This window comes from Chiloscyllium plagiosum, unplaced genomic scaffold (genome assembly GCF_037043375.1).
Source record: "Chiloscyllium plagiosum isolate Xiang-an unplaced genomic scaffold, Cpla_swu_hap1 HiC_scaffold_36, whole genome shotgun sequence".
NCBI classification, from domain to species: Eukaryota; Metazoa; Chordata; class Chondrichthyes; order Orectolobiformes; family Hemiscylliidae; genus Chiloscyllium; species Chiloscyllium plagiosum.
Window position 1 is genome coordinate 46,616,348 of NW_028270174.1, and position 25,302 is coordinate 46,641,649.

The 25,302-nt window shown below is 41.5% G+C and overlaps 1 protein-coding gene across 3 annotated transcripts in view; it reads left to right on the top strand.

Moving 5' to 3' along the window:
* gria2b (glutamate receptor, ionotropic, AMPA 2b) overlaps nucleotides 1–25,302 on the top strand; it is a 152,211-nt gene that overhangs the window by 71,347 nt on the left and 55,562 nt on the right. For all 3 annotated transcript variants that reach the window (XM_043674000.2, XM_043673998.2, XM_043673997.2), the window contains exon 6: nucleotides 363–524. In XM_043674000.2, coding sequence (XP_043529935.1) covers nucleotides 363–524 — 162 coding nt within the window. The remainder of the gene's footprint in view (nucleotides 1–362; nucleotides 525–25,302) is intronic.

Consider the following 25,302-nt stretch of genomic DNA (forward strand, 5'->3'; position numbering starts at 1 on the left):
TAAGATCTGATTCAGTCAAAGTGATTTGTCTCTGTAAATTCACAAACATGTTGTCTAACATCTTCCATGGTGAATATTGTATAAAATATCCATGGCCTATTTTGCCTGTTGATGGAGTAAGAAATTAATTTTAAAAACTCATTAACACAATATCTCAGGTGAATAGTAGGACTTGAGTGGCATTTATTGCAAAAGAAATTGGCTTATTTCCAAACTTAACAGCACATCTAAGTACCTCATTGCTACAAACATTTCCATTTTTAAACAAAATCTTTAATTTCAAACATTGTAACAGTGAGCACTTTGTGTTAGAAAGGATGATTCTGCATATTAACAACAGCTGTATTTTTTTTCTGCTGCAGGGATTTACTGATGGAGACTTATCAAAGATTCAATATGGGGGAGCAAACGTGTCTGGATTTCAAATTGTTGATTATGATGATCCAGTTGTTATGAAGTTTATGCAGCGATGGTTAGCACTTGATGAAAAGGAATATCCAGGGGGGAAAACGAGCAAAATTAAGGTAGGTTTGTTATCAGCATTATTCTTGTCAATTAATTCATGAAAATTGAGCTGCCTAATTACAAAGTGGTGCAAAGGGTCTGTAAAGGTGAGTTTGTAAGACAACAGCACTGCAATCAGAATATTAATTTCTGTGAAGACCAGTGAGATCTGGCCAATATCCAGAATCCAGCATTTTACAATATGGCCAATATTCATCTCTCAGCCAGTGTTGCTAGGCAGATTATCTGGTCATGATGTTGCTTTTGTTTCTGGGACCTTGTGGTGCACAAGTTTGCTGCTGTTGTGGCAATGACTGCACATTAAAAATATTTAATTCGGTGCAAGATTCTTTTTCTGTTTTTATTCATTCATGGTATGAGGAAATTGCTGGCTGGGCCAGCCTTTCTGGCCCATTTTTAATTTCCCTTGAGCAGGCTGTGGTAAGCCACCTTCTTAAACTGCTGAAGTCTATGTGATATGGGTGCACCCACAGTATTTCTTGGCTGAAAGGAGGGAGGGAGTAACAGGATATGGCAACAGTGAAGGAATACAGTTTTGTGTTGGGATGGTCCATGGTATCAGTTTATCTTGAGTGTATATACACACAAAAATGATTTGGATGAAAATGTAGAAGGGTGAGTGAGTAAGTTTGCAGATGATACAAAGCTTGGTGGAGTTGTGGATAGTGTAGAAGGTTGTCAAAGGATACAGGTAAATATAGATCAGTTGCAGATATGGGTAGAGAAATGGCAGATGGAGTTTAATCAGGCTAATCTGTGAGGTGTTGTATGTTTGGGAGATGAAATGTTAAGGAAAAGTATACAGTTGTGCAGGATGTACAGAGGGATCTTGGGGTTCAAGTCCATAGCTCCCCGAAAGTGGCCAAGCGAGTAGACAGGGTGGTAAAGAAAGTGTATGGCCTGATTACCTTTACTGGTCTGGGAATTGAGTATAAAAGTCAGGATATCATATTGCAGTTTTATGAGGCTTTGGTTAGGCTACACTTAAAGTATTGCATTCAATTCTGGTTACCACATTATAGAAAGAATGTGGAGGCTTTGGAGAGGGTGCAGAAGAGACTTATTAGGGTGAAGCCTGGATTAGAGTTTTTGAGTTATAAGGAGAGTCTAGAAAAATTCAGGTAGCTTTCTCTGGAGTGGTGGAGGCTGAAGGGAGACTTGATAAAAGTCTATAAAATTATGAGGTGCATAGATAGCACTGACGGTCAGAATTGTTTTTTTCAGAGTTGAGATATCTATAACTAGGGGGCAAGCATTTAAGGTAAAAGGAATAAGTTCAAAGGAGATGTGACAGATAACTATTTTACACAGACAGTGGTAGGAGTCTGGAATGCTCTGCCAGGGAGCTGGAGGTGGAGGCAGATTAAGGGACTTTTAGATAAACACATGAAAATTTGGCACAAATTGTGCTATATAATTCTATGTTCTATGTTCTATGTTTCATTCTCCTCTGCCTTTGAAGAAGAGTGTAATTATGTCCGGACAGTGTTGCTGGGCAGAATTGTTCACACTTTACTTCAGAGCATAAATTGTGCTGGCAATGGCATTGTATGAAAATGCAAAAATGTCTTACTTTTTTTGCTTACTCCTTAATAATCTTTGATTTGATGTTGCATAAAATGCATTTTTCAAGACCATTTAACTATAGATACTAAGCTGATATAATAGGTCATTCTCCACTTACTGCATTCTTTGAAATGATTTGCCAATGTACTATGGCCTTTTGTCACACACAACCTGATCTAGAACAGCAAATAAACAGAAAATAGCTCCTAACATGTCAGCGATAGCATGGAACAATGGGAAATTCAGGCATGTAAACTTGCCAGTGCTCTGTGAATAAGTCTGTTGCTACTTTCATCCAAGGAATGAATGGAAAAACGTGTGGATGTAGAGGCTTCCAAAGGGTTGACTGGGGTTAGTACGGTTGACATGCTTTACATAGATACATGGGTTGTTGAAGTTCCTGATTCATCTCTGTTCAACACACAAACTTGTGCTAGCTTCCTTGTGCTTCAATAGCCATGTGTCCTTGGTGTAATATGGATATGATATCTTGGGTGTAATATTTTGGGTATTAGGAATTGTTTGCTCTTAAAAATGATTTTTATGTGATGTTACAAGTTTATTACAATAGGATCAAAGTTAACAAATCCTCCCAGGTACTTCTTTAATACTGTCAGGCTTTCCCTGACTAATGATCTTTTGCAACTTTTGTAGTTACTCATCTTCAACAGTTGCTGATTGAAACTGATCACAAAGACTTACATCCAAAGTGTAACAGATCAACATTAAGAGTGTATACAGCTCCATAGTATGAGTATCAATGTGTAGATTAAGAGGCATATCTTGGGACTGAGTCTTACTATTTTTTGGCGAAGTCCAAGTTGTGTCATGATTTCTGTCATGAAGCCTAGGGAGTACATTTGCCATATCTAACCAAACTTGCCTTATTAATTTACTCAAACCCCCCACAGCATCCTTTATATCTGATTCCCATCCATCTTACCATGTGCCATTCCCAGAATAACTTGCCACTCAATGGATATCTCACAAATCATAGCATCCCCTGCACCACTAAAAGGCCATTCTACGTCTAAACAAGCACTGTTAATGCAGAGCTGCCCTGTATGGTAGGGGTATTTGTCCAGGACTTTGATGCCCCACTATGTTGGCACAGACCTGGAGGTTATGTTGACCAAAGTGGTGCAAAGGTAGGATTTCTTAATTCCCAAGCAGTGGAGGCCATAGCACCAGACCATGTCAGCCTGATCCAAGGTTACCACTCAAGTCAGAGCAGCCTCAGCCTATGTGGAGGGATGCACAGCATGGTAGGAGAAAAGTCAATATCTGTCTCCAAACTGTCAGCATAGATGCCACCATCTTCTCTGTGATATAGCACATTCACTGTTATCTCTACTATTGCACCCAACTTCTACCAAGGTTCATGCTCTATCATTCTCACTTCTGCCTCCAACATATTCATTCATTCTCTGTTACATACCCCAACCCTCAACTCCACTAGAGCCACATGCCCTCTGTGTTGCCAAATCACTTGTTTTTGCACTTCTCTGACAAAAGTCACAGCTGTGCACACACTGTGTATCCATTTACATTTGCCTCTCTCTCATTTCACAATAAAAGCAGCTACTGATAGGCAGAAAGGTTCTAGACATGAGTGGGCAGCCTAATATTTGTTTTCTTACCTCTTATGAGTAAGAATGTCCTATATGGGTGACTCACCATTTCCAAGCACTTGGACTAGTATTGGCAGTTACCCTTCACTTTCTGTGCTGGGTCCCTCTGTCCAACCATCCCCTCATTTGACTGAGGCCTGTTGACAACTATGATAAGCTTCCTTCCTTTATGTATGTACTAAACAGCATGGAAAGACAAAACTAATATGGGCTTCGTATATTTATTTTTTGACACACTTGATCAGTCCATTAACATCTTAGAGTTATAGAGCTTTATAGCATGGAAACAACTCGTCCATGCTGACCAGATATCTTAATTAATCCATCCCCATCTGCCAGCATTTGGCACATTTCCCTTGAAATACTTCCTCATTATATACACATCCAAATGCTTTTTGAATATTGTAATTGTACCAGCTTCCACCATTTCCTCTGGCAGCTCAATACATGCTCACATCACCCACTGTGTGAAAAGGTGCCCGTTAAGTTTCTTTTAAATTTTTCCTCTCTCACCTTAAACCTATGCCCTCTAGCTTTGGACTCCCCTACTCCAGGGAAAAGACCTAAGCTTTTTACCTTATCCATGCCACTCATGATTTTATAAATCTCTATAAGGTGACCTATCAGCTCCAGTGTACTCAGCCTCTCACTATAGTTCAAACCCTCTAACACTGGCGACATCTTTGTAAAGCTTTCTGAACCCTTTCAGGTTTCATAAAATCCTTCTTACAGAAGGGAGACCAGAATTGCACATAGTATTCCAAAAGTGGTCTAACCAACATCCTGAACAGTTGCAACATGACCTTCCAACTCCTATACTCAAGTTCTGACCAATAAAGCTGAAAATGTGTTGCTGGAAAAGCGCAGCAGATCAGGCAGTATCCAAGGAACAGGAGAATCGACGTTTTGGGCATAAGCCCTTCTTCAGGAAGCCCTGAAGCATGCGGTGTCCTAACAGCACTATTACAATAAGAATTGCTGGTATAGCCCTTGGTACACCAATTAAATGCAGAAATCACCAGTAAGTGGATCAACAGTGTACCATAAGGATTCTTTGAAGCTGGCACATGTCAGATGCCAATATCCATAGACATGGTATCGATGTGATCAGTTCCCATGAAGCATACCCTAAGATGCCGGTGTCCAATGTCCAAAATGGAGGTCATTTGGAGTGAGCTGTGAGATGAATTTGCTGGTCAACTATGGATTCCTTGTCGATTTTTCTTGATACCTAGCTTGTTTAGCAATTTTGGTAAGAGAGGAAGCTAAATATTAATGGGCAATTTGACCTGTTAACAAAGCGTTCAATTCAATAACTCCTCCTTAATTGGCAACTTAGCACTACCTAGCAAGAAACTCAATACCATTTGTGAAAAAACATTAAACATGGAGAAAAATGTTCCTGATATGAGACTGATCTCACAAGACTGCGCATTCAATTCTACCTCAAATCTAACCAAAGCCCATGTCACTCAAACCCTTTTTTGGTCCTTGTGCAGGCTGGGTAATCGGCTCAGCATGTCAGACACAATTATCCTGGTATCTGCCTTACGTCTTGCTTCTCAGGTATATCTTTTCTGATTGTTGATTGATTTGATTGCGGTTTGTTCTGGTTGTGGTTCCGTTGTTTATGGTTTGAACCTCATTAATTGTGATTGTATCAATATTTGTGCATATTGACAGTTCTGCCACTACATCACCTTTGGTATCTACAGTGTGGGAGATTTTGGGAAGCAAAGATGTGCTTGTGTGTTTCCTTTGCAGTATGTTGCCATTAGATGATCTTTTTTAGGTTGTTCTATGGGTGATAATTGCTGAGGTATGTGTCTCTCAGGATGTGTGATGGTAAGATGTTAGCGTTGGTCTTGTATTGATTTCAGTTTTTAGTGAGTGTCATCTGACCTAGAATATCAAAGTGTAAAAGCTTTTGATCATCTGATACTAATAACAAGCTTAATTATCTGCTGATATTGTCTGCGGCTTGGTTGGTTCTGAACTTCATTGATGTGCTTGCATATGTGCACCTTTTGAACACTTTTATTGATGCAGGTGTGTATTGTTGGATAGTCTTCTGTAGATTAGATTAGACCAGTTACAGTGTGGAAACAGGCCCTTTGGCCCAACAAGTCCACACTGACCCGCAACCCACCCAGACTCATTCCCCTACATTTATCCTTTCCAGCAAACTTCTGTTCTTGTTTCAGATGTATAGCATCCACAGTTCTTTCTGTTTTTACATCAGTTACAGAATTGCTGGTGTGGTATGCTTTACTGACTGGAGCTACAGTACTATTTGCACCTAAAGAATGTTCCTGTCATTTGCCTGCCACTATAATTTCAAACTGTATTTATCCTCATGTAATGATTTAATGCTGTAGCTCCTTCCCCTAAAAAAAATCTTAAAAACTTTATTTGGTAGAGGTGATGACTATTACAGTGAATCTCACTGATAGTTTCTCTTTTCCAAAATTCACAGAAATATGCTTTCTTCGGACAAACTAGTCAATAGACTCTTAGGGTTGCTGACTGTATGTCAGAATCTGTTAATCCTAAATTAATTATTAGCTTGAACTTGTCTTAAGGACGCTTACTCATCTTTTCTGGACCTTTGTGAACACCCATTAAAGAACTGGATACATTGATTCTATGAAGCCATTAATGCCAATGATGATCAAGAGTTTCAGAGTTCCTTTCTCAGGATAATCTATTACTTTGTCTGTTTAAATAAAGAACTGCATACATTGTTTCAATAGTTGTAAAGAGGGAGATCCAGGAATTTATCCCAGTGATGTTGAAGAAACAGCGATGTATTATAAAGTCAGGATGATAAGTGGCTTGGAGAAGACTTTGTAGTTAATGTGTTCACATGTATCTGCTGCCATTGTCCTGCTATCCTGGGTTTGGAAGGTGCTGTCCAAGGATCCTTGACAAACTTTTCCAATTCATCTTGTAGAAGGTACACACTGCTTCTATTGACTTATATCAACAATTTCAAGAAAGTTAACATGTTTCATTAATCTTCAATAAGAATTTTAGGCTGATATATTTGTCTTAAAAAGAAGCAATTGGCTTGATATTAACTTCTGTGAATGAATGCAGTAAACTGAACTCCATGTCTGCCCTCCAACTGCAGGGAATAGGCTTGATTGAACTCAGTGCCTCTTCAACATGTTTTTGGTGAATTAATTCCCACTTTTCTACCAAAAGTACAAGAAAAGAAAAAAGGTGCAATGGTCTGCTTGACCATTAAAATTGAACAACAAATCATTGTTTGCTTCGGACCTGTGGGAGCAGGTAAGTGTCACCAATTAGATGTTGGTACAGCCCAGGGCAGATAATTCTGAAGGTTTTTTTATGCAATTCAGACATTAAATCTTGCTCTCAAAGCTCACAAGGAGACAAAAAAACATCTTAACATCATCAGGTTTTTCTGACATTGGCTTCTATTCCCAATGGGGATGCCACTTTTTTTTTTACTGCAGGGACCTTAGGTTAAAATAATAAAATAGCAGAGGTTTTCATAAGATATTCGGAAATTAATTCCAAGCAGTCTGCACTAAGTCAGATAATCCAGTTGAATTGTTGATGCTGATGATTCAGATCAGCTTTAAAAAATTCAGCAATATTGCTTAAAAGATGAAATTGCAGAACAAATCAAATATTGTGTGTGTGTTATATGCAAATTTATAGACAACGTTACAGGGTATGACAGATATTATTTAAAAAACGCCACCTTGCCAATACTTTATTATCAGTTTGCAGCCTAATTTGTGTATTGGTTGCATATGAACAAAGATATTTGTCTAAACGATCTGCATAGTTAAAAGATTACAAAGTTTACAAATGTAAATTGCTGTTAATTAGACATTGCTGAGCAGTCTTATCAACAAAATTTAAAATAAACTGAGGAGGTGGAAAGAACTGCTTCTGCAGAAAGTGAGAAGCTGCTAATTCAAAGTTACAAATAATTCTGAGACTGAGTTTTTGACCAAAGTTGGTAATGTCAAGTATTACTTGCATAAATCTAATTTCCTTTTTCCCAAAGAAAACTTTGTAAGTTGTTTCAGTCCAAACGTGAAAAGCGACAGTTTGACAACTGCTTCCAGATTACATTGAGATTTGAGTTGTTTCTCCTAGCCTTACCATAACCATATGTAAAACTGAACTGACTAAATATTTGAAATGCGTTCCTAAGTAGTTAGTTGAGTTGGTGATATGCTTCGCCCTGATTTACTGAAGTAAGGTAAACAATTAATCTCAAGGGCATGTAAAGCCATACTTACAGAGACATTTAAATACAGAACAGCTCTTAGAACCTAATCTACCTTACAATGAATCCATGGCTCATCCATTTAGTTGCTTTGATTCCTTATATTGATATACTAACCTAACCAAATTTGCAGCCTCACAGCACCAGTGACCCAGGTTCAATTCCAGCCTTGGGCGACTGTGTGTGTGGAGTTTGCACATTCTCCCTGTGTCTGTTTGGGTTTCCTCCGGGTGCTCCTGTTTCCTCCCACAATCCAAATGTTGTGCAGGTCAAGTGGATTGGCCATGCTAAATTGTCCCATAGTGTTAGGTGCATTAGTCAGAGGGAAGTGGGTGGGTTACTCCTCAGAGGGTTGGTGTGGACTTGTTGGGCCGAAGGGCCTGTTTCTACACTGTAGGGAACCTAATCGAATCTAATCTAAAATATGATCATGTTTCATGTCCTGTACTGCAGCAGGCTCATAATTAGAAAGCTGAAGGTTTTCATAATTTATTAAAGTTAACTGCAGAGCTCATATCCCTTGAGTCGATTGAATGACTCATTCCATCAACAAAATCCACGTAAAGATGACTTTCATGAAACAAATTGTTTCTAAAATTTTCACCCACCTATTTGAGTAACTAGTGATATGAATCATGCATGTCACTGACCCCTTCAAAGATATCTGTGCATCCAAAAGACACTACCCATATTTGGCCTTTCATTTTTGGAAAGGAGAAGTATGCTGTGATCCTGTTGCAATGAAGTTCCTTCACAGAATTTTTCTTTTTTTGTTCATGCTGCTGGCTGGGTCAGCATTTATTGCCCATCCCTAATTGCCCTTGAGCAGGCAGTGGTGGTATTCTGACTTCCTGAATTGCTGCAGTTCCCTGGGGTATAGGGCTACTCACAGTGCTATTAGGGAGGGAATTCCAAGATTTTGAGCCAACAACAATGAAGAAACAGCACTACAGTTCCACATCAGGATGGCATGGGACTTGGAGGGGAACTTACAGCACCCCTTTAGTCCAATTGGACTATGGTAACTTTACCTTTATTTGACAATACCTAAAGTTTTCTCATGATTAATTTAGCTTCACAGCAAATTAGTTGACTTGCAAAAGTGTCAATTGTGATCCAATTGTTAAAAAAGTGTTACTTTTTCAGACATCTAATTTGAGTTCTTTTTTGGGGCATGTTTACTTAGATTACTTACAGTGTGGAAGCAGGCCCTTCGGCCTAACTAGTCCACACCGACCCTCCAAAGAGCAACCCACCCAGACCCATTCCCCTACATTTACCCCTTCATCTAACACTACAGGCAATTTAGCATGGCCAATTCACCTAACCTGCACATTTTTGGACTGTGGGAGGAAACTGGAGCACCCAGAGAAAACCCACGCAGACACGGGGAGAATATGCAAACTCCACACAGACAGTTGCCTGGGGCGAGAATTAAACCTGGGTCTCTGGTGTTGTGAGGCAGCAGTGCTAACCACTGTGCCACCATACCGCCTGTTATGAGCTGGATGGAAGATAGGACAATGAACAAAAGAAGATCAAAGAACAATACAGCACAGGAACAAGCCCTTCAGCCCTCCAATGTGCTGACACATTTTGTCCTTCTATACTAAAAATGTCTTCATTTCCAGGATCCGCATCCCTCTATTCTCTTCCTATTCACGAATTTGTCCAGGTGCCTCTTGAATGTTGCGATTGTATTTCTTCCACCACTTCCTCTGGCAAAGTGTTCCAGGCACTCACCACTTTTTGTCGGAAAGATTTGCCACATTCATTTCTTTTAAATGTGTCAACCCAGCCCTTCCCCAATATTGAACCTCTGTCCCTTAGTAATTGACCCCTCTAACCCTGGAAAAAGCATCATATTGTCCACAGTCTCCATGCCATTCACAATCTTATAAATTTCTATCAGGTCATCCCTCAATGTCTTATGCTCCAGTGGAAACAAACCCAGTTGATCCAACCTTCCTTCATAGTGAGAAATCCCCCATACCAGGTAACAACCTGGCAAATTTTTCCGCACCCTCTCCAAAGCATCCATATCCTTCCGGTACTGTACACAATGGCCTAACTAAAGTCTATAAAGCTGCAGTATAACTTGTCTATCCTTATGCTCAATGCCCTTTCCAATGAAAGCCAGCATGCCATATGCCTTTTTTTACTACCTTGCCTCCCTGCACTGCCATCTTCAGTGATCTGTGGAGCTGCACACTCAGATCTTTCTGCATATCAATACTCCTAAGAGTTCTGCCATTCACTGTATAATTTTAACGTGTATTTGAGCTTCCAAAATGCATCACCTCACATTTATCTGGATTAAACTCTATCTGCCATTTTTCTGCCTGTGCCTCCAACTGATTTACATTCTGCTGTATCTTCTGACAATCCTCCTCACCATCCACAACTCAACCAATCTTTGTATTGTATGCAAATATACTAATATACCAGCTACATTTTCCTCCAAATTATTTGTGTAGTTCACAAACATCAGAGGTCTCAGCACTGATCCCTGTGATTAATCATAGTAAGGAGATAGTAAGGATCCAGGAGCTTAAAGTCAGAATTGATAAAAAGCGGAGTTGGAGAGGCACAGCAGGTCGGCAGCTTCGGAGGAGCAGGAAAGCTGACATTTCGGGATAGGATGAAGGTCTCAACTCAATACATCAACTCTGCTGCTCCTCTGATGCTGCCTGACCTGCTGTGCCTTTCCAGCTCAGCATTAGTCAGAACCCTCCATTATGAAAAACATACTTCCACTGCTACCCTCTGACTCCTATGACTAAGCCAGCTCTGTATCCATCTTGCCAGCTTAATGCTGATATGATGTGACTCCACCTTTTGTACCAGTCTGCTGTGAAGATAGAACATAGAACATAGAACATATAACAGTACAGCATAGAACAGGCCCTTCAGCCCACAATGTTGTGCCGACCACTGATCCTCATGTATGCACCCTTAAATTTCTGTGACCATATGCATGTCCAGGAGTCTCTTAAATGTCCCCAATGACCCTGCCTCCACAACTGCTGCTGGCAACGCATTCCATGCTCTCACAACTCTCTGTGTAAAGAACCCGCCTCTGACATCCCCTCTATACTTTCCTCCAACCAGCTTAAAACAATGACCCCTCATGTTAGTCATTTCTGCCCTGGGAAATAGTCTCTGGCTATCGACACTATCTATGCGTCTCATTATCTTGTATACCTCAATTAGGTCCCCTCTCCTCCTCCTTTTCTCCAATGAAAAAAGTCCGAGCTCAGTCAACCTCTCCTCATAAGATAAGCCCTCCAGTCCAGGCAGCATCCTGGTAAACTCAATACATCAACTCTGCTGCTCCTCTGATGCTGCCTGACCTGCTGTGCCTTTCCAGCTCAGCATTAGTCAGAACCCTCCATTATGAAAAACATACTTCCACTGCTACCCTCTGACTCCTATGACTAAGCCAGCTCTGTATCCATCTTGCCAGCTTAATGCTGATATGATGTGACTCCACCTTTTGTACCAGTCTGCTGTGAAGATAGAACATAGAACATAGAACATATAACAGTACAGCATAGAACAGGCCCTTCAGCCCACAATGTTGTGCCGACCACTGATCCTCATGTATGCACCCTTAAATTTCTGTGACCATATGCATGTCCAGGAGTCTCTTAAATGTCCCCAATGACCCTGCCTCCACAACTGCTGCTGGCAACGCATTCCATGCTCTCACAACTCTCTGTGTAAAGAACCCGCCTCTGACATCCCCTCTATACTTTCCTCCAACCAGCTTAAAGCATCCACATCTTTCCTATAATAGGGCGACCAGAACTGGATGCAGTAATCCAAGTGCGGTCTAACCAAAGTTTTATAGAGCTGCAACAAGATCTCACGACTCTTAAACTCAATCCCCCGTTAATGAAAGCCAAAACACCATATGCTTTCTTAACAACCCTGTCCACTTGGGTGGCCATTTTAAGGGATCCATGTACCTGCACCCCAAGATCCCTCTGTTCCCCCACACTACCAAGAATCCTATCCTTAATCCTGTACTCAGCTTTCAAATTCGACCTTCCAAAATGCATCACCTCGCATTTATCCAGGTTGAACTCCATCTGCCACCTCTCAGCCCATCTCTGCATCCTGTCAATGTCCCGCTGCAGCCTACAACAGCCCTCTATACGTCAACGACACCTCCAATCTTTGTGTCGTCTGCAAACTTGCTGACCCATCCTTCAATCCCCTCATCCAAGTCATTAATAAAAATTGCAAACAGTAGAGGCCCAAGGACAGAGCCCTGTGGAACACCACTCACCACAGACTTCCAGGCAGAATGTTTTCCTTCTACTACCACTCGCTGTCTTCTGTTGGCCAGCCAATTCTGTATCCAAGATCTTTTTATTTTCCTTCATTCTTCTTGTAAACACCTGAAATTGATGTATCATTGAAGCATTCAAATAGTTTTCAAGTTTTTAATAGGGTTTGGCATTTTAATATAATTAAAAGCTGGAGAATTACCAAATTAAGAAAAATTCAAATTTCAGAAAATGATAAAAACAAGATCAATTCTTGAAAGAAACATCCTCAGAGAAACACGCACTTTAAATATTCAGAATAGAATGAAATCACTAAAATGTGGAAACAGGTAATTTGGCCCAACAAGTCCACACTGACCAGTTGAAGAACGTCCCACTGAGACTGACTCGCTCCCCCCCCCACCAGTGCTTACACATCCCTGGGCGCTATAACATGGCCAAACCACCTAACCTGCACATCTTTGGATTGTGGGAGGAATCCAGAGCACCCAGAGGAAACCCATGCGGACACGGGGAGAATGTGCAAACTCCACACAGATAGTTGCCCGAGATTGGGATCAAACCAGGGTTCCTGCTGCTGCGAGGTAGCAGTGCTAACCACTGAGCCACCATGCCACCCTTATTTCCAATATTTCTTTGTTAATGAACTACCATTTACACCAGTGACAGGAAACAGGGCATGGTAGTAGAAGGCTGTTTTATGACTGGAGCCTGGTGTGCAGTGACATAGGGCTCAATGTTTGATTCCTTATTGTTTGTGATATTCATAAATGATATAGGTGAGAATTTGACAGAAAAAAAGGAAGTGAGCAGATCAGGAAAGTTGTGTGGAGAGAAAAACAATTAATGTCTAGAGTTTGACCTAACTCTTGTTCAGAACTGAAAATGCGGGTTTTTATTTTGTAGACAGAGGACGGAGTCAGAGCAAAAAGAATGGATGGTGAGGGTGCCTGGTAATAGTTTTAAGATGAGAGAGGAAAAGTTTTAAAGGTAGCTAAGGGGTAACCTTTTCACCCAGAGGGTGGTATGTGTATGGAATGAGCTGTCAAAGGAAATGATGGAGGTTAGTACAATTACAAATTTCAAAGGGATCTGGGTGGATATGTGAATAGCAAGGGTTTAGAGGGATATGGACCAAACGCTGGCAAATGGGACTAGATCAAATTGGGATGTCTGGTTGGTGCGGACGAGTTGGGTTGAAGGGTCTGTTTCTATGCTGTATGACTATGTGACTCTGTGACTCTGACAAAAGTAGGTTGATAAGCACATGTGATTGAACAGAACGTGATTTACACATGGACACAGAGAGCAGAGATTTTGAATGACCATAAAAAGCATGGGTGGTGGAACATGGTGTTGGACAGCCAGAAGTAAGTTGGAATAGTCTAGGCAAGATGTAGCAAAAAGCATGACTAAGGATTTTGTCAACAGCTAACAGAATCATGGAGTTATAAATATGCAGTTTTAGTGATGGCAGCAATGTATTACTGGGAGCTCATTCCAGCATCAATCATAGAAACAAGTTACGAACAGTCTGGCTCAACCTTGGACTATTATTAGAGGGAGGAATGGATTCAGTAGCTCAGGAGCAGATGTTGTGGCAGAAGTAGAAGACAATGGCTTCATTTTTTAAAATGCATCACGTAAAAGGACATAGCTGTGAGACTGCTAAATATTACCATAGGAGGTGTGAATAATAATGCTATTACTTTAGATGATGGCACCAAGAAGCAAGCTGAAGGAGGGAGCAAAATATAGTTTCCTGGGGAATTGCTGTGTCAATGGGAAGAGGAACCTTTGGAAGTATACTTTTGGTGAGATGCATTCCCTTTTAGTGATGGGAATCCTATTGTGTGCTTCCCCTGCATTATTGATCCCTGACTTGAGAGATATAATGAGTTGAGATGGAGTTGAAAGGGCTGATAGAGTCCTCAACCTATCTCAAGATAAGGATCTTATCTGAAATGTTACTTAACAATGGATTGTGATGCAAACCATTTAGCTAAGTGTTCCTAACATTCCATTGAAAATATCTGATCATTCGTTTAGTTTTTTGGTATGATAATGATCAAAATTTAGAGCACAGACATTTGTAAAAGACAATTTAGCGTTTTCTTACAATTATACAGATCACAAGCATTCAGGATATCTTTACTTATGAATCATTATTGCTTGGAAGAATCCTTCTCTCCGATGACCCCATTTGAAGAATAAAACCTATTTTGGAAGAGAAAGGTCTCGATTAGGTCTCGCTTTATGGCAATTATTTGAACTTTGAAGAAATATAAAATAGCATTGTTTGCTATCAAGGACATAGCACTCAGTCTCCATCAGTAACACGCGAGCAAGTCCGTGGAGCTTTCAAGCTAGAAAAATTAAAGATTAGATTTTCAATCACAAAGCAACGGTGCAGTTCACAAAATTTTGTGGCTGGCTACACCCAGCTTGGGAGAAACTGCCCCTCGAATGGAGAGATCTTCATTTGAGGGGTGTGTATGTGCTGGCCACAGAACTGAAGCAAGAGGTTATGAAGTGCTTAGATGGGTGTTAAAAGATATGCTTTTATCTGGATCTTTGTCACGGTTATTTGCTTATATTTTGGATCCTCTCTACCCCACTCCTCATGCTCCTTGCTACCACCCACTTCCCATGCTCCATTCATACAAATGTGTGTCACCCTATACCCCACACACTCCCAAGGACCACTGCACCCCAAAACCAACTTAACGTTAGCTCACAACTATAATGGCCAACTCCACCGCCAATGGCCCTTCATACTTTGAGCGAATCCATAACCCACACCAGTCCCGATGGCCCCATATGGTCAGCTATGTCAACTTCTGGAAAATCGTGAAGGGGCATAGCTAAGTTAAATAGCCAAGGTCTTTTCCCCAGTGTAAGAGATTCCAAAACTAGAGGGCATAGGTATAAGATATAAAGAGATCTGAGGGGCAACTTTTTCCCACAGAGGGTGTTGCGTAAATGGAATTAATTGACAGAGGAAGTGGTAGAGGCAGGTACAGTTATAACATTTTAAAGATATTTGGACAGGTATATGAATAGGAAAATAGGGATATAGGCCAAGTGCAGGCAAATGGGAGTAGTTTAGTTTGGGAAAGCTAGTCGACATGGATAAGTTGGATTGAAGGGTATGTTTCCATGCTGAATGGTTCCATGACTGCATGACTGTATGACCAACTCCTCTTTCCATCAACTGTAAAATTCAATCTCAATATGATCATTCTTCCCTCAGGGGATCTTTAATATGAGATTATTAGTTAATCCTACCTTGTTTTACAATGCCAGGTTTAGCATAGTCTGATTTTCGTTGGCTCCAGCACAATTTATTTTAAGAAACTATCCAAAAACATTCTATGAACTCCTCATGTAGACTAACTTTACCTCAACTAACTTATCCAGTTTATTTGTAGATTAAAATCTCCATTAATTATCAACATGCCTTTCCAATAAGGTAATATTATTTCTACCTTTACATTTCATTCTACTGTACCATGACTACAAGGGGCCTGTACATCACTTCCATGAGTAAGACCTTGCCTCCATCATTTCTTAAAACCATTTTCACATTCCAGTTTTCTAAACTTCTCTTATCCCTTGCTATTGTGCTATCTTAATGTTAATACATAACAATTCAGGACACCTGCTACCTTGTGACACTGTCTGTCCTAATTCAACCAGTATTTACCACAGAAAGAACCCAGGAGCCACACTGAAGTGAAATAAAATAAATTTTAAAATATCTATTTCAGCTGTCATTGTATGGAGAATCGGAGGCTGAGAGGTGACCTTCCAGAGGTTTATAAAATCACGAGGAGCATGGATAGGGTGAATAGCCAAGGTCTTTTCCCCATGATAGAAGAGTCCAGAACTAGAGGCCATAGGTTTAAAGTGAGAGGGGAAAGATTTAAAATGGATCTAAGGGGCAACATTTTTACATGCAGAGGGTGGTGCACATATAGAATGCGCTGCCAGAGGAAGTGATGGAAGCTGATACAATTACACTTAAAAGGCATCTGGATGGGTATATGAATAGGAAGGGTTTAGAGGGATATGGGCTAAATGCTGGCAAATGGAACTAGAATAATTTAGGATATCTGGTCAGCGTGGACAAGTTGGACTGAAGGGTCTGTTTCCGTGCTGTACATCTATGAAAGTCCATTCAAAACTTTTAAATCCTCTCAAGTACTTAATCATTTGTATTCACAATCACATATCAAACACAATTAATCCTTTAATAGCCCATGAAATTGTGAATTTAGAACCACCTACTGGGATAATTATAGCTCATGGAATATAGCCAAGTGCAGATAATTACATGAGGGAGCGCTTAGGCTATCATCCAAACAGAGTGTAAATGCTAAACCAGAAAAAAATTTCATCTCTCACTGAGGTAGTCAGGCCAATGTATTTAATTCTTAAAAGTTTGGAGATTTGCGTAGCCTTATAGATTGAATATTTTTCAACCAGTCACTGATACAGGGAAGCTTTGGTGAATATAATGGCAAGACATTCAGATCTGGGACCTGTTTGTCTGTGAAGACGCCATTACTCTGAGAAAATTCCTGGCCTCAGTCTTGAAAGCTTGATTAATCTTTATAGTTACGGACTTGAAATCAGAACAAAACCTAGTTGCTACATTGTAATCCAACATCTTAATCAGTCACAGTACACAATTACTGAGGAACCATTTTAACTTAATGATTCTAGGGGGATAAAACCATCAACCATCTGGAGATCAAGGTTAAATTTTTACTTGTGTGGAATTTAAATGTAATTGAATAAATCTGTGTTGGTGACCATGCAAATACCTGACTGTCACAATAAAAATAAATCTACTCTTCAGTAATGTCCTTTATGGACGGAAATCTGCCTCCTTACCAGGTTGAGATGTAACATCAGATCTACAACAATGTAGTTAACTTTTGGCTATGGAATAGGCTGTTAGGCCATTCAGTTGTACCTAAGAAGCCAGCAGGCCTGCACTTTCTTAAAGAAAATCAAGAAGAGAATCATGGAATGATCACAGGGCAGAGAGCGGCAATTTGGTCTATCAGTCTCAGTCACTTGCCCTTTCCTTTCCCCTTTGCCCTACAGACGTTATGCCTCTGCAAAGTACCTATCTAATTTCCTTTTGAAAGCCACAATTGAATCTGCACTGATCACATTCTCAGGCAGTGCATTCCAGATCCCGACCACTCTGTATTAAAAAAAAGTTTTCTTATGATATCTCTGATTCTTTTACCTTTAAATCTTCTCTCAACTTTAATAATAGTGAGTACAGTTACTCTCAAACAATTCTGCAGACCCCAAATTATTTTGGACATTTCTATGCATCCTTCTGTCAATCTTCTCTAAGGACAACCCCCAGTTGTCCAATCTACCTGTCGAATAGAAGTCCTTCATCCCTGAATTCAGTCTTGTGAACATTATCTGCATTCTCTTGAAAGCCTGGACACTCTTCCAAAATATAGAGCAGTGCATAAATTAATTGGACAGAGTACTTCAGTTGACACCAAAGCAGTATTTATATAATCTTATGAAAATCTTGCATTTGCATTCTATGCCTCTATTTAGAAAGCTTAAAATCCTGTATATTTTTCAACTGCATTACCAACCTTCTCCCCCACCTGCAGTTTACGACCCTGTGTTTTATATTACCTCTCCTCATGCTTCCTATGAAAATGAATCACTTCTACTGATCTGTATTAAATTACATCTGCCATCTTTGAGGTGCTGTGGCCACCGACAGCAGCAGAATTGTACCTCAGCACAAAGTGTAACCTCATGACTTGGCATATCCCCTATGCAAACGTTACCACCAAACCAGGGATAAACTCTAGTTCAATGTAGAGTGCAGGAGGGTATGCCAGGAGCAGCACCAGGTATACCTGAAACTGAGGTGTCAAATAACATAAGCAGCAGGTGATAAACAGAGGTAAACAATCTCACAACTAATTAGATTAGATTACCTACAGTATGGAAACAGGCCCTTCAGCCCAAACAAGTCCATACCAACCCTCCGGAGAGTAACCCACCAGATCCCATTCCCCCTACCCTGAATTTATCCCTGACTTTATCCCTGACTAATGCACCTAACACTATGGACAATTTAACATGGTCAATTCACCTAACCTGCACATCTCTGGACTGTGGGAGTAAAACGGAGTACCCAAAGGAAACCCACACAGACACGGGGAGAATATGAAAACTCCACACAGTCACCCAAGGCTCGGCCTGGATTTGAACCCAGGTCCTTGGTGCTGTGAGGCAGCAGTGCTAACCACTGAGCCACAGTGCCAACCCTAAGGAATCAGATCTAAACAGTCCTGCTACATCCTGTTGTGAATGGTGGTAGACAATTAAACAACTCACTGAAGGAGGAGGCTCCACAAATATCCCCATCCTCAATGATGGAAGAGCCCGGCATATCAGTGCAAAGATAAAGCTAAAGCTTTCACAGCAATCTTCAGGCGGAAGGGCCAAGTGGATGATCCATCTTGGCTCCCTAACATTGCAGATACCAGTCTACAGCCAATCCGCTTCACTCCATGTGATATCAAGAAATAGTTGGAAGCACTGGATACTGCAAAGGCAACATTCCGACAATAGTACTGAAGACATATGCTCCAGAGCTTGCCAGCCCAGCTGTTCCAGTACAGTTACAACACTGGCAAGTACCCAACAATGTGAAAAGCTGGCAAAGTGTGTCCCGTACATAAAAGGCAGGACAAATCCAACCCAGCTAATTACAGCTCCATCAGTTTACTGTCGATCATCCGTAAAGTGATGGAAGGTGTCATCAAAAGTGCTATTAAGCAGCACCTGCTCAGCAATAACCTGCTCAGTGACGCCCAGTTTAGGGTCTGCCAGGGCCACTCAGCTCCTGATCTCATTACAGCCTTGGTTTAAAAATAGACAAATGAGCTGAATTCCAGAGGTCAGGTGAGAATGGCATCACTTGACATCAAGACCACATCCAACCGAGTGTGGTGTAATGGACCCATAGCAAAACTGAAATCAATGGATATCAGGGGGGAAAAGCTCTCCAATGATTAGAGTCATACCTGACACACAGGAAGATAGTTGTGGCTGTTGGAGACCAGCAGCTCAGCTCCAGAATGTTCTTCAAAGTTGTGTCCTAGGCCCAACCATCTACAGCTGTTTCATCAATGATCTTCCCTCCATCAGAAGTGGGGATGTTTGCCGATGATGGCACAATGTTAGATTAGATTAGATTCCATACAGCGTGGAAACAGGCCCTTCAGCCCAACAAGTCCACACTGACCCTCCGGAGAGCAACCCACCCAGAACGATTACCCCTGACTAATGCACCTAACACTACAGGCATTTTAGCATGGTCAATTCACCTAACATGCACATCTTTGGACTGTAGGAGGAAACCCATGCAGACACAGGGAGAGCGTGCAAACTCCCCACAGACAGTTGCCCAAGGTGAGAATTGAACCCGGGTCCCTGACGCTGTGAGGCAGCAGTGCTAACCACCATGCCGCCTACATTAATCACTATTCACAACTCCTCAGACACTGAAGCAGTCTGTGTCCAAATGCCACAAGATCTGGACAATATCCAGGCTTTAGCTGACGCATGACAATTAACATTTGGGTCACACAAATGCCAGACTATGACCATCACCAACATGAGATAATCATGTCCCCTGACATTCAATGGTGTTACCATCACTGAGTCCCCACTATCAACATCCTTGGAGTTATCATTGATCGGAAACTCAACTGGACCCACCACATAACACAATGGCTACAAGAGCAGGTCAGAGGCTAGGAATACTGCGGCGAGTAACTCACCTCCTGACTCGCCAAAGCCTGTCCATCATTGAGAAGGCACAAGACAGGAGTGTGTTGGAATATTCCCCATTTGCAGCCCCAACAACACTCAAGACACTTGACACCATCCTGGACAAAGCAGTCTGCTTGATTGGCACAATAACCACGAACATTCACTCCCTTCACCACCGACGCTCAGTAGCAGCAGTGTGTACTATCTACAAGATGCACTGCAGAAATTCACCAAAGATCCTCAGACAGCACCTTCCAAACCCACAACTATTTCCATCTAAAAGAATATGGACAGCAGGTATATGGGAACATCACCACCTTCAAGTTCCCCTCCAAGCCACTCACCATCCTGACTTGGAAATATATCACCATTATTTCACTGCCACTGGGTCAAAATCCTGGAATTCCCTCCCTTCAGGGCATTGTGTGTCAGCCCACAGCAGGTGGACTGCGGAAGTTTAAGAAGGCAGCTCACCACCACCTTCTCAAGGACAAGTAGGAACAGGCAATAAATGCTGGCCCAGCCTGTGACACCCACATTCCACAAATTGAATAAATTTTAAAGTCTATCTTGAAGTCTCTCTTTCTCACAGTGCATGTTACATCTATGTATTGCATATTTCCTTTTCTGTATTGTGTGTTATATATCTAAGTTTATAAGTTATCAATGCATAGCAACAAATCTATTGATCCTGCACTGATCTCTGAAGGGACCTGCTGGTTATTGTTTAGTCTAAAACATCATCGTTCACTAACACTTTTAATTGCCTGTCAGTTACTCCCCTGCTGCATACTGCCATTACACCTCCTTGGGCTCCAGTTATACTAGCCAACCTATTATGTAATATATTATACAACCATCTATTGGACGTCTTTGTATGCCACATTAACTTCACTAGCCTCAACAAAGTCCTCTGTTATTTTTAGATTAGATTACTTAAAGCGTGGAAACAGGCCCTTCCGCCCAACAAGTCCACACCAACCCTCCAAAGAGCAACCCACCATATCCATTCCACTATATTTACCCCTTTGCCTAAGGCTACGGGCAATTTAGCATGGCCAATTCACCGAGCTTGCACTTATTGGAGGATTATTGGAGGAAACCGGAGCACCCGGAGGAAACCCACGCAGACACAGGGAGAATGTGCAATTTAGATTACCTACAGCGTGGAAACAGGCCCTTCGGCCCAACAAGTCCACACCGCCCCGCCGAAGCGCAACCCACCCATACCCCTGCATTGGTATACCCCTTACCTAACACTACGGGCAATTTAGCATAGCCAATTTACCTGACCTGCACATCTTTGGACTGTGGGAGGAAACCGGAGAACCCGGAGGAAACCCACGCAGACACGGGGAGAACGTGCAAACTCCACACAGAGAGTCGCCTGAGGCGGGAATTGAACTCGGGTCTCTGGCGCTGTGAGGCAGCAGTGCTAACCACTGTGCCACAGTTATGTTATGAAGAAACTCAATCAAGTTAGTTAAGCCAACTTAGCCTTTAAAAATATTCATGCTGTGCTCCTTAATTAATCTACAGATATCCCAAAGAATATTAATTTTGTCATGGGTTATTATTTCTGTATGTTATTATATCACTGAGTTTAAACTAATTGGCCAGTGTTCACTGTGTTTATTCTTACACTATTTCTTCGATAAAGGTTAAAATTCTGCCGTCTCTGGCAACAAGCCCTCCCAGACTGTATTAGGATTCTTAGATTATGGCCAGTGCCTCAGCAACTTCTTCCCTTGCTTCCCTCAACTTATTTTAATGCTTTCCATTTGGTTTTGCTGTCTTAACATTAAATGAACAAGCCTTTATAATACCTCCAATTTCAACTTACCGCCAGTCCACTGTCTCAAGTATCTTCTTATTCACTATGACTCTGACATACTATGTTGCTCAGTTCATGTATAGATTCCCTTCTTATCCCAAGTCAAGTCCACTCCTCTTTTCATTAATACGTACAACACAGATGGCCTCCTTCTTCAAGGACCGCAATTTCCCCCCCGACGTGGTCGATGGTGCCCTCCACCGCATCTCCTCCACTTCCCGCTCCTCCGCCCTTGAGCCCCGCCCCTCCAACCGCCACCAGGACAGAACCCCACTGGTCCTCACCTACCACCCCACCAATCTCCATGTACAGCGCATCATCCGCCGTCACTTCCGCCACCTCCAAACAGACCCCAGCACCAAGGATATATTTCCCTCCCCTCCCCTATCAGCTTTCCGTAGAGACCACTCCCTCCGCGACTCCCTTGTCAGATCCACACCCCCCACCGACCCAACCTCCACTCCCGGCACCTTCCCTTGCAACCGCAGGAGGTGCAACACTTGCGCCCACACCTCCCCCCTCACTTCTCTCCAAGGCCCCAAGGGAAACTTCCATATCCGCCACAGATTCACCTGCACCTCCACCCACATCATCTACTGCATCCGCTGCAGCCGGTGTGGCCTCCTCTATATTGGGGAGACAGGCGGCCTACTTGCGGAGCGATTCAGAGAGCACCTCTGGGCCACCCGGACGAACCAACCCAACCAACCTGTGGCACAGCATTTCAACTCCCCCTCCCACTCCACCGAGGATATGCAGGTCATTGGACTCATCCACCGCCAAACCACAACAACCCGACGGTCGGAGGAGGAGTGTCTTATCTTCCGACTGGGAACCCTCCAACCGCAGGGGATGAACTTGGACTTCACCAGTTTCTTCATCCCCCCTCCCCCCACCTTGTCTCAGCCGGATCCTTCCAGCCCGGCACCGCCTTCCTGACCTGCAGTCTTCTTCTTGACCTCTCCGCCTCCATCCTACTCCGACCTATCACCCTCACCTTGACCTCTTTTCACCTATCACATTTCCAACTCCCCTCCTCCAAGTCCCTCCTCCCTACCTTTTATCTTCTCCTGCTGAACACTCTCTGCTCATTCCTGAAGAAGGGCCTGTGCCCGAAACGTCGAATCTCCTGTTCCCTGGATGCTGCCTGACCTGCTGTGCTGTTCCAGCAATAAAGTTTCAACCTCTTTTCATTAACCATTGCCAATCCTAAACATATGAATTTCCTTTCATTTTAGCTGGCAATTATTTCTTATATTTTTTTTTGTTCCCTCTCTTATTTCTTTTTTCACTTTCCTTCCCAAACTCTTTGTGTTCAGTGTGATTCTCAACCTGATGTCTGTCATACACATCCTTTCACTGCTTCAATTTATTTTCTATTTCTTTTGTCATCTAGAAGCTCTGGATTTGTTTGACCTCTGTTTCTTCCTGCTGGGAATATATCTATAACCTCATCTATAATCAACTTTCTCCTCTTGAAATAAAAACAAAATACTGTAGATGCTGGGTCTGAACCAAGCACAAAGAGTACTGGAGAAACTCAACCTGAATGTGGAGAGAGAAACAGTGTTAATGCTTCAAGTCCAGAGTAACTCTTCTTCAGAATCTTCTTCTCTTTAAAGGCAGCCCATTTATCCTTTTACAGTTTTGCTAGCAATCTTTGATAACGATTTATCTGCAGTTGGTCCATACTCAGGTGACTCAGATTGGTTTTCCTCTAATTAAATATTTTTTATTTATGATTGGTCCTTATATTTCTCAATAACTAATTGGAACCTTGCTGTCCCTAAGTATTCCTAACTGACAGTTCATCAATTTGACTAAATTCTTGCCTCAGAAATAGAACTGGTAATGCTGCTTTCATTATAAGGTTAGAAACATGCTAGTCAAGAAAATTTGCCTGAACACATTTCAGAAACTATTTTCTCTTTGTTCTTTACATTATAATTATCCCAGACAGTATTAGGAACATTAGGATCATTAGCAGAGGAAAGTGGCCGAGCAGAGGCTGATAGCTAAGTTCAGTACCCATAGGGAGGGCCTCAACCGGGACCTTGGGTTCATGTCACATTACAGATGATCGCCATTGCACTACACACACACACAGATATTCCTACACACACACACTCTCATATACACATGGACACAGGAACACACAGATGCACACACAGACACCCACACACACCCTTATAGACACACACACTCCCACACTCACACATGCACCCCCTCACAGACTTAAGACACTCTGCACTCACTACACACACACACACACTTTGTCACACTCACAACCCCCACCCCAGACAGACAGACAGACACACACAGACAAAGTCCCACATGCACACATATATTTTGTGGGGTAAATTTGTACTTGCAGAGTTACATTGCACTTTGTTCAAAAACTGCATACATTCATGTAGAACTGTGAGCTCAAAAACTGCATGAATTTATGTAAAACTCTGTTATCTCACTTTTTAGATTAGAATCAATCTAAACATCAGGTAATAGACAGAGAACACAGGGGGCTAACACCTTCAACATATTGTCTAACTATCGCCATTGTTAACAGCTAACCCGAGAATGCAACTTTTAAAAAAAGGTTTTGTGATTTACACATGAAAGAAGTGAAACTATCACTGTATTCGAACAGCTGAAAGGCTTAACAGACAATCAATTTTTCAATGTATTTCAGTTACATCACACTGCAAATTTTTGCTATAAATTCTGTGTTATGATCGAGCCCTCCACAATCACCTGATGAAGGAGCGTCGCTCCGAAAGCTAGTGTGCTTCCAATTAAACCTGTTGGACTATAACCTGGCGTTGTGTGATTTTTAACTTTGTACACCCCAGTCCAACACCGGCATCTCCAAATCATGAGGATCATTAATGCCCTGCATTATTTTATGCATCTCAATAATTTCCTTGAAATTCACTGAAAATCAGGTCCTTTGTATCTTTGCTAGACAATAAATATGCAGTAGAAGTTGACTTTCCTTGTGACATCCCATGAATAAATAATAAAAGGAACTTTTCAGGCTAAAATTATGCATTTAAAAAAAAGTCTACACTCATATTTCACAACTGAGATTTTATTTAATTAAATGTTGGCTATGAGAGATTGAATTGAATTAACACTTTGAATGATCTAAAAAGGGAATTTCTGGTTGATAGCAAGTACTTTAATATGTGATTCAGATTGGTTGGATTTATATTTTTATGGAAGGTAATATACATATATAAAATGATGTGCGTCTACTACTTGCATGTAGACGGTGTGTTTATCTGGTTCTTAAAATTTGTTTTCACTGTAATCCAGATCTGTCATGTACTCAGCAATGTCCTGCTT